This window comes from Eurytemora carolleeae, unplaced genomic scaffold (assembly GCF_000591075.1).
Source record: "Eurytemora carolleeae unplaced genomic scaffold, Eaff_2.0 scaffold300, whole genome shotgun sequence".
In the NCBI taxonomy this organism is placed as follows: domain Eukaryota; kingdom Metazoa; phylum Arthropoda; class Copepoda; order Calanoida; family Temoridae; genus Eurytemora; species Eurytemora carolleeae.
The window spans coordinates 303,149-313,861 of record NW_019396225.1 but is presented as its reverse complement, the minus strand read 5'-3'; the positions used below and the strand labels follow the sequence as shown (position 1 = coordinate 313,861).

The 10,713-nt window shown below is 32.2% G+C and overlaps 1 protein-coding gene across 1 annotated transcript; it reads right to left on the bottom strand.

Annotated features, from left to right (window-relative positions):
* Positions 1-272: 272 nt before the first annotated feature.
* On the bottom strand, positions 273-10,622 carry LOC111698682 (ectonucleoside triphosphate diphosphohydrolase 8; the record flags this gene model as incomplete). The annotated part of the gene is made up of 14 exons (XM_023469081.1): positions 10,525-10,622; positions 9,886-9,969; positions 9,549-9,617; positions 8,891-8,960; positions 8,286-8,373; positions 7,586-7,658; positions 5,769-5,876; positions 5,437-5,503; positions 4,792-4,859; positions 3,921-3,980; positions 3,325-3,457; positions 2,245-2,388; positions 1,060-1,146; positions 273-346 (listed from the first exon to the last, which is right to left on the bottom strand). Coding segments are annotated over exons 1-14 (1,157 nt in total), but the record flags the coding sequence as incomplete, so codon positions are not given.
* Positions 10,623-10,713: the final 91 nt, after the last annotated feature.

Below are 10,713 nucleotides of genomic sequence, written 5' to 3'. Positions count from 1 at the left end.
TCCTGCGGTTGAGCCATGGTATGTCAAGGGACCAATCGCCGCGACTAGGGGCCGAATGTTCCAGTTTTAGTAAATCCGGAATTGAGTTTTTGCAATAAACTCCAATTTTTTATCCCTGTATCTTTGCAGTCTGATGGTTTGAACATCTTCTAATTCAAACTTTTATTTGATGTGACAAAATTCATAATTTGAAAGATCTAAGAAAATGAGAGTTTGTGGCAAAGAATCAATCATTTTTTCCTGCAGCCCAATAACTGTGCAAAAATGTTAACCTAGATGGTAGAGTAGAACTGTTTTTATAATACTCTTCAACAAGTGCTGATCTATGTCGGTACAAGGCTTCTTTCTAAAATAAGAAATCGTTGAGAGACTTTATTTTTCCAGAATTGATTTTCGAAGAATGTCCATGGACATGGATATGAACATGGACTTGTAATGAAAAATAATTTCCCTTTCCAAACCATTACACCATTTTTCTCTGATCATTGAATAATAATTTTGTAATGGTTAGGTTCTACTTTCGTAGAAGGCCTTGGAAGAATCCTTCATCATCAGTCATGGACGGGTTACTGCTATACATATACATCCCAGTTCTATTTTGAATTGAGAATCTGGTAAATTATGGATCCAATGAACCAGGCAAGAAAAATTTATATAAATGTATATAGTTGTAATCTCTGTTTCTAAGTTGAGTGGGTCCATAAGAAAAATAGCTAAAATCGTATTTTAAAAGGAAAGTAACTATGAGTACACTGGGAGTGTGCAACACAAGGTTATCAAGCTGGTAAACTAATAAAGTATATTAAACAAAATATATGTTTGTCTGTTTATATTAAATGAAGGTAAAAACGACTGAATTAGTTCGGCCCAAATTTTTCGTAGCACCTCAATTGAAGGTTTTGTGGAAGTTCAAAATAGATTTTTTAAAATCCACGAAAAAATATTGAACATTTTTTTTATTGTTTGATAATTTAAAAAAATTAAAATTGACGGAGATAGGGCAACAATTAAAAGTTAAAATCGAAGATGCCTTGTTTACTTTAAGTATAAAAAACTAACCTGTCCAAAACAAAGATGAGATAATGTCCTGAGATTGTAATTTTTCCCATAGAGAGTAATGTTATGCGTAGCATCCTCTTTAGCCACCTATAATACATTTATCTAATCAGTGTTTGAACTATTTTAGAAAATGTCGACTTATATTCGGATAAAAGTAGACTTTTGATAACTAGTCCACAAACTTGGAACAAAAAGTCTTAATAAAGTCGGCTTTTTCATTCCAGTTCCTTACTAATCAAACACTTGGAACAAGAAGTAGTGACGATGAATATGTATAGGTGTGACAATTTAGATGGATGTATAAAAGTGGTATAAAAAGTTTACTAAAAGGTTGACTAAAAATCGAGAAAAATTCGACAAAAATTCGACTTAAAAGTCGACGTAATCTTGACTTTAAAGTTGAGTTTTTGGCGAGTTGAAAAATCCATAAGTGGTATAAAAATTTCAGCTTAAAGTCGAGTTCTGGTACGACTAAAGTAAAGTCGAGTTTCAGCAGAGTTTTGAAATCTATGGGTTTCAGAGGTTTTTAGGGGTCAATGGGTGCTAAGTCCCCCCCCCCCACCCCCATAGAAAGAAAAATTATTTAAGCCCCCCTAGTTGGGAAATAATTTTTTTAGAGGATAACAATTAATTTTTAGGGTTAGTGTCATTCCCCCCCCCCTAGTTTATAGGAACTGAACACTCCTTCTAATCTTCTAATTCTTATATCTTTGCATTCAGATGTCTTACACTCGTTAATATTTCTAACTAAAAAATTCTGTTATAAAAAATTGTTTAAGTTTAAAATATCAAAAATTTAAATCATCACGTTTATGTGATTCAGGGATTAGAAAATTGGAGTAGCACGTGTTCAGTTCTTATAAAACCGCTCTTAACGTGATTGTAAACTAAGCCATAATCTTTAAATGAATTAAAGGTCAATTAAAATGACGTTGCACCTCAATTTGAAATGGAAAGTATGAGTTGGAGTTTAGAAGAGGAGAAATTAAAATGTTCTTCGTATTAAACTAAACTATATAGTAAACATATTTAATAGCTTTGCCCCCTCATTACAACTTGTATACGCCCTTTCATTTTAAAACCAAGCAGTAACTTAATTAAGGTATTAGTTTCAATCTTTTTGGAAAAATATATCTTTTTTTGGTTAAATAAGTCTATAAGGTATTAAAAACGTTGAACGTTAACCTCTGTAGTAATCTGAGCAGAAGCCCCTCCCCAGTCTAAAGCCCCAAGCGTACTAGGCCCACGAGCTGCCAACATACTGGATTTAATGTTGAAATCTCCAAGTTGACCCTCCAGGTAGTTGGTGGAGATCCAACCAGTTAAACCCTTAACAATAGTCAAAAGAGTAATTTCCGTTTCTGAATTAGGGGTCGGAAAAATGTCCAAAACATTGAGTCTCATCCACAAACTCAAATTTTCTAATCCCGAAATCTTTGCAACCCAATCTCGTAGACCATCAACAATTCTGACTTTGAGTTCTGTTAGAAATATCAAAGGTATACATCATCAGGATGAAAAGATATTGGGAAAGAAATTAATTTGAGTCTCTGGCAAAGACTTAACTCTTTTCGTTTGTCCTAATATTGATTGTCTCTTGAAGTTAAATGCCAAGTCTAGTTGGTATTAACTTGTTAAAGCGACGGTAAGCGTAACTTCAAGTGATGTAAATGCCCGATTTACATTTGACTTATATATCCACGTCTTTATTTGTATATTTTCATTCGCGGATTCTTTGCAAGTGACTTGCGCATTTCTTGCTTACAAGAAGCAAAGAAGATCTTTTCAGATTTTAACCGGTTTTAAGTCAGGAAAACGGCGTTATCTTCCACAATTTTGATCCGATTAAGGTTTCAAGGGTACTGTTGTCATTGTCATTGTCATCTTTGCATGGAGGGTCAATTGAAATTACGCTTAAGGTCGCTTAAAGCCTAATTTTTTAATAATATTTTAGATCATGCTTATTTCATCTTTTACTGATTGATCTTTTAACCCCCTTCCCTTACATTCGTAAATAGTAACAATAAAAGATATGTTACAAATAATAGATGAATATTTAAGGGTATCAATTGAATTATTCTTTCGTTCAAGAATACAAATGAAAATTATATTTAGAAATAATAAATATTTAAGAGGAAATTTTTCCAAAACAACTAATATTTTTCAAACGACCATTACTTAACGATAACAATAAAACATTTCGCAGAATTTTCTGTTCTTATTGGTTGAGTTCCAAACTTAACAAACTCTATGGTCTAGATCTACCTCCATCTCTCCTGTAACAACACTTGAGTCCGTGTTATGACCGGTCAGTCTATCCAGCGCTCTGGTCAGGTTTCCCATTATCCAGCTAGTAGTATATGGGTCAACTAGGCGCAGGGTTCTCATCCCAGCAGTTCTAACAGTAGAAATATTATTATCCAGCCAGTAGTTGAGGGGCCAACCAGGCACGGGTCCAAGACCGAGTTTTTACACAGGGAAAACCTGAATTTATTTCACGAGATGAACACGGGATTTTTACATGAGAAAATAATTTTTCCTTAACAGAGGTCAATATGGCAGGGGCGTATGCAGGATTTAATTAAAGGGTGTGGCTGAACTTTGTGCTAAACGCCAAAAAATCTTTTAAATGTCTGGTGTTCCAAGAGATATAACTAATTTTTTCTTGGTGTTTTTTAGTTATCCGATATCCAGCGAGTCTGTGGTGGGGCACTGCGTCCTTGCACCCCCGTAGTTTATATCTTAGGATCTCAAGATAAGAATATTTACTTACCCTCCCAGATACATTTACTTACCCTCCCAGATACATTTACTTACCCTCCCAGATACATTTACTTACCCTCCCAGATATATTTACTTACCCTCCCAGATACATTGGAAAAACATGGCTTCCCTTTAAGTATATCTGCGGGGCTGAATCTCTATTATTCAGAATAATTATTTCATTTTTCCTACTTTTTCAATATCATTAATTGTTTATGACTGTCAAAGGAATAAAATTAACATTTAAAACGAACAAAGAAAAAATTCCTGTACAGGGTGTCCCAATAAACATGAGACTTCTATATCGTCTTTGTCCATGCGGCATTATTATATAAAAGTAGTCGTTAAGTTTCCAAAATATGGTTAACTGTTTTTGCCCCATCAAAATTGACATTTAGATATTTAGAAATTTGTGCAGAGGTGAAAGTTTTTGTGTTGAGTATCATATATTTAATCATGAACGCTCGATCTCGATATCCAATGTGAAAACTTTTAAATTTAAACTGCAGAATATGTAGATCAATTTGTTATCGCAGATTCACAACTCTTAAAAGTTTTGACTTCTTATTCCAATCTATTAAAAAAACTAAGGTTGATCAAATCTTTAATATAAACGTGCATTTTTTAAATACAAAGAAGGAAGATTAAATTTTAGAAATTTCATGCGAGTTTTACTCTTCGTCATTTTCCATATATCGGAATCCTAAGATCTCTTTCAAGTCTTCTCTTAATTTAAAATGTTTATTGGGACACCCTGTATAATATCTCTTTAATGATTACCGTAGTACTGTGAGTTTATTGTGTACAGTGTACAATGCACACTGCAGAAAGGGTATGAGAATAATTGTAAGCCTAATAAAGGTCACTGAAAAAATTTAAAAATAAATAATGATCTGTCCTTAACAACTTAAAATAAATAAATTTAGCAAATTAAGAAATATTTAAACGAATGAAAAATTAATAAATTTCCTTAAACAAGAAGAATTGACGAGTGCTCTTATTCCAGCAGGGTTCTCCTTGAAGGATGATATTCCAATCTAAACAAATGATCTTCCAATCTAATCAAATGATCTTCCAATCTAATCAAATGATCCTCCAATCTAAACAAATGATCTTCCAATCTAAACAAATGATATTCCAATCTAAACAAATGATCTTCCAATCTAAACAAATGATCTTCAAATCTAATCAAATGATCTTCCAATCTAAACAAATGATCTTCCAATCTAATCAAATGATCTTCCAAACAAATGATCTTCCAATCTAAACAAATGATCTTCAAATCTAATCAAATGATCTTCCAATCTAAACAAATGATCTTCCAATCTAATCAAATGATCTTCCAATCTAATCAAATGATCTCCCAATCTAAATAAATGATTTTCAAATCTAAATAAATGATATTCCAATCTTACTTGCTTCTAGTTTCAATTTAAAAGACTTTTCAGTCAAATCCTTTTAGGTTTTGCTTTAGAGCTTTTAGTGTTAAAAGGTAAACCATATTAAAGAAAGCTTTTATGTCACGCACCCTTTAAAGTGATTAACATTTTGACACTATATGGATGGCTATCCATGATCGAAGACTATCTTTAAACTTTGTTAGGAAAATGTTACCTCTCCCATATCACAAAAAGACACTTCTTCTATGATACCAGTTCCATTAAACTTATCTCCTAAGAACCTAACATGTTTTACGTCAAAAATTTAGTGGAAAGAAATAAAAGTAAAATAAAATATATAATAAGTAATGTAAGGATGTAAGTACTGAACATTATAAAGGAAAGTTAACCTAAAAGTGTACACGGATATATGTACTGTACAATGTACATGTTGAAGGAAAGCTAACCTGTAAGTGTACACGGATATATGTACTCTATATGGTTAAGGAAGGCTAACCTGTTAGTGTACACGGACATATGTACTGTACATGATGAGGAAAAGCTGACCTGTAAGTGTACACTGATGTATGTACTGAACCTGCATCCACAACAACCCCGTATACATAAGGTGAAGGACTACTGGAGAAATAAGCACCAAAACATCCCCCCAGAATACTAAATATATCAATAAATTAATAACAAACATGTAGAGTAATTGTTGTTTCAATCTTTTCTAATCAAAAATATCTTTATGGATTTTGTTATTTGTATTTGTTTAAACAGACATTTCTTAGATAAATCATTTACAAAATCCACATTTTATAAGAAATATGACATTAATTTCGTTGTATTTGTGCTCTGTGGGTTAAAAACAAATTATTATGTGAAATGGGTCTGTGTACACTGCCCAATTTTTGTGTTTCATCTTCTTTAGACTATTTATTTTTATGAATAGAGTCTAAAAACCGTCTTCGTATTTATGGGTCTCACTTTGGTGCAAAAATTGAGGTAGATATTCTCGTTTTTCTACCTAAAAATTGGAAATTTCAATTTTGGGTTCTTTAAGAAAGAGACTTGTATGGGATACAAGGTAGAAAATTGACAATTAGAAAAAGGTCTATATCTTCCAAGTTAATATAATTACAGAATTCAGGGTGCCACTTTAAGAAAAGGAGGATAACTTGAAGTTCGTCTATATTCTATTTAAAGGGACTGTAAGCGTAATTTCAAGTAACCCTTCATGCAAAGATGGCAACGCCCGAGTCACAACGGTACAGTTGAACGCGGGGGAGAAAGCCAACCACAACAATTTCTCGTCCGAGCCACATTCTCCTCATTTTCTCGTCCGAGCCACCTCAAAATCCTCGTCCTTTCAACATTATTTTTTTTAAGTGTCTAATCCTTCATTATAAAAATATTTTTTAAGAATCAAGCCACGTTAGGGCATAAATGAAATATCAATTTTTTGTAAATCAAAGTAAAAGTTTCAACTGAATTAAAGATTTCAAGTTTAATGTCCTTAAAAATTTTCACCTTTTTTACGCGCATTTTCAGATATTCCTGGTGTATAATGCCGCAAATAATTCCAAGTTTATAGAACTTTAATCTTTTTTGTTAACTATAGTGAAAACCACAGAATATTACCGGGTGGTTCCATGGGAAAAATTATAGGCAACGGTATGCCGAATATTTTGCTATTTATTTTATATCACGAAGGTTAGCCATAACGGAGGCAGAAGAGATTTAAGTTTACCTAAATAAAGTTTGACATCATTCTCATGGGTTTGAAGATTCTAACATGATATAATCATTGGCATACTTTAGTCCATCCATATTTTATGCCCTAACGTGGCCAGATTTTTAAACAATAGGTTTATCTTTAAGAATTGGAAACTTTTTAACACAAAATAATCAAAGGACGAGGATTCCGAGGTGGCTCGGACGAGAAAATGAGGAGAATGTGGTTCGGACGAGAAATTGATGCGGCTGGCCTTCCTCCCCTCCTTGAACCATTAATCTGATTAATGTGGAGGATACCGTAAATTTCCTGACTTGAAAAGTGTTCATTCTGATAATTTCTCCATTTACTTCTTATAAGGAAGAAATGCGCAAGTAATTTTTGTAGAGAAACCACAAATGAAATGAGCAGTTTAGCGAAACTAAAGCGTTGTAAATCTGGAATAGCCACCATTATTATCATTATGTAATGATCTAGAAAAGATCCCCAATCTGGAATCGCCCGACAGCCATCGTGACAACAGGCTAAATCCGCTTAAAATCCGTTCATCTGGAACCCTGGTATTTCTCCTTTATCCAAGAAATTTGTCCCAGGGTCACTTGAAATGCGCTTATAGTCCCTTTATGGCGTAATTTATGTAATTAACCTGATAGAAAATATAGCACAAAGCCACGATATCTGACACCAGTTTGTATAGGAGAATAGAGCTCGTTCAGATTCTAATTCAATTTAATAATTTAATCATGAATTTAACACAAAAAATATATTAGTTTTATCATGAAAAAACGGTTGTCTCCTATAATACCCTAATAAAGGGTCCTTGAAGACATTATCGAAAAACAAAGCCGTTGATTGATCCTTCCATTCATGAATTCATGAAACAATTCATCCTTAGTTAATCCATTCATGATTTAATACATTAAACCATTCATTTAATTCTTTCGTTAATCCATAGCTCAATAGATCCATAAATCAGTTAATCGATTAATCAATTAATCAATTAATCAATTAATCAATTAATCAATTAATCAATTAATCAAATAATCAATTAATTAATTAATCAATTAATCCATAAATCAATTAATCAATTAATCAAATAATCAATTAATCAATTAATCAATTAATCAAATAATCAATTAATTAATTAATCAATTAATCCATAAATCAATTATTCAATTGATCCATAAATCAAGTAATCCATAAATCCATAAATCAATTAAGCAGAAATCCAGAAATCCAGAAACCAATTAATCTATTAATCAATAATAAATCAATGAATCAAGAATCTTTCAATCCATTAATCAATAAATCAATTCATCAATAAATCAATTTATCCCTATATTTACCTAATGTTGAAAGATATAGTTGATCCTTATCCTTAATCCTAGCTTCAGAAACACTCTTCTTACTCTTTACAATCAAACCCTGGTTATCCTGAACAGAAAGAAATGATAATATCCGAAATCTCCCCCCCCCCCTCATTCCTTCTTCGCGTCACGACGGGGTTAAGTCTCATAAGTAGTTTGGTTCTCGTTTAGGTTTGCGTTTACTTTTTGATTTTTAATAGAACTTTAATTTCCAAGATTCCAAAACTTTCTTCTTTTAAAATTTTCTTTTTTTAAACTTTACAATATTTTAATCCTAAAAAATTATTGTTTTAAAACATTTGTTTTCGGATCATTTTTAGTTTTTGCATATAAGAAAAGGAAATGTTAAAATAAACAATTTTGAAAACATTTTATTTTCTAACACTATGCCAAATTCTGACCATAAAAGAAAATATAGGAAAAAACAAACCAAAAAGAAACGAACTTAATTAAGCTCAAAAACACAATTACCTAGTGGAAATACGCATTTTTTTCAACCTTTACGGAAAATTGTCAAAAAAATGTTTGAAAGCTAAGAAAAACTAAAAATATTTCCTCCTGATACAAAGGCGACAAATTCTCACCCTCAGTATAAAACTTCCAGGGGAGATCAGAGGTATACTGTCCAGAAACTTCTGTACTATCATCTCAACCCTGGAGCAAACATTTATAATCTAAAAATCAAACATATCCAATCTTAACATTTTAACATTTAAAATATGCAATTTCCACTTATAATAATCAAACATTTCTACTTTAAAAATCAAACATTTCCAATTTCAGAATTAAAAGTTTCAAATCTTAAAATGAAAAATTTCACATCATAGAAGCAAACATTTTTCCACCTAAAAATCAAACATTTCCACTTAAAGAATCAAACATATTAAAATCTAAATTGTATACCATATATGTTCGAATCGAATGTTCAACTATTAAAATAACATTGAAATTTCAACCTCCTATATCTATTTATACACTTTGCTAGTCTGTTTGTATGTATGTTTGTTAGTATCCAATAAATGTAAAAACGGCTGAACCAATCGAGTTTTTTGTGGGGCCTCACAAGACCCCAAGAAGGGTTCATGGATGCTCAGAATTTCAAATTAAAAAAACTACTTTTTTGTTTTTGTTTTCTATTGTTCGCAGAGAAAATGCTGACAGGTAGAGCCACAATTTTAAGTTGAAATAGAAGATGCCTAGTCAACATAAAACAAACTATATATAACCTTACAAAAAATAAACCTGTCCGATGGTTTGATCCGTATTATCTTCTTTCCCTGCACGGCTCCGAGATTACTTTCCACACTTACTCTTAAAGAGATAGAATTAAAGATAAATTTGTATTATAAATGATGAAGACATCTTTTAAAAAGGTTTTCAAACATCTATGTATGCTTAAATATTTTCAGAGTAAACAAGCACTGGAAGAAAAGTCCTCTGAAATTATAAAAAACTTCACTTTTTAAATTTTTCATAAATATTTTTTCTAGGATTAAGACAGAATCAATCAAAGCTGACAGTGAACAGAGAAAAAAGTTTTGAAATTGATTAAAATGATGAAGAAAAATCATTAAAGAACCTGATACTATTGTCAGTAGGATACATTTTTTCAACCTCGTTTAGATCCAGCAGGCCTTCGGGGGAGAGCTGTGGAGAGGATAAACTAACAATATTTCACATATTACCGCCCAGCAAGCAAATGATATATGAATCATCGCCCTGTAAGCTGAGTTTATATTCATGTGTAAATTAACCAATTGCCTGCCTAGCATGCATTTAGATGTTTATTTGTGGACACAAATGAAAAAAAGAGACCTTGAAGCTACAAAGTTAGTTAAACTTTTTAGTGTGGGATTATATCGATTCTCCTCAATTTCATTATAGCCCCCTCGAAAAAATCGTTCGGCTAATTACATTGATAAGGATTTTAGGCCCCCCTTCATAAAAATGTACAGGGTCAATGTGTGACTTGTGACCACAGTGCTCGGCCCCTAGCCTGTTCTAACGCTCGTCCCCCTAGACAGAAATGGTCCTAACCTAACCTATAATAATAAAAAAAATTTCATGTTCAGTTTTCGATGTAGGGGGGGGGGGATAAAAATATTTCTCCGGGATTGAGCAATTGATCAGACACTAATTGTAGAAATAGATTAAATACCATCTTGCCAACGAAGACGACATTTAAAACATTCGTATTCTTGGTTACTCTAATACACACCTTAATCGATTGTCCTTGCACTTCAGCGACATATTAAATCTTAAACAAAGTAAATTTAAAATCTAAAACAACGATTTAAGGGTCTGCCCTAGTGAACGATTTTTGGACCCCCCCCCCATCCTATCAATTTTGTACATGACCAAATTAGTATTTATTTATTTAAAGGGTTAGGTTAGGTTAAAATCTCTG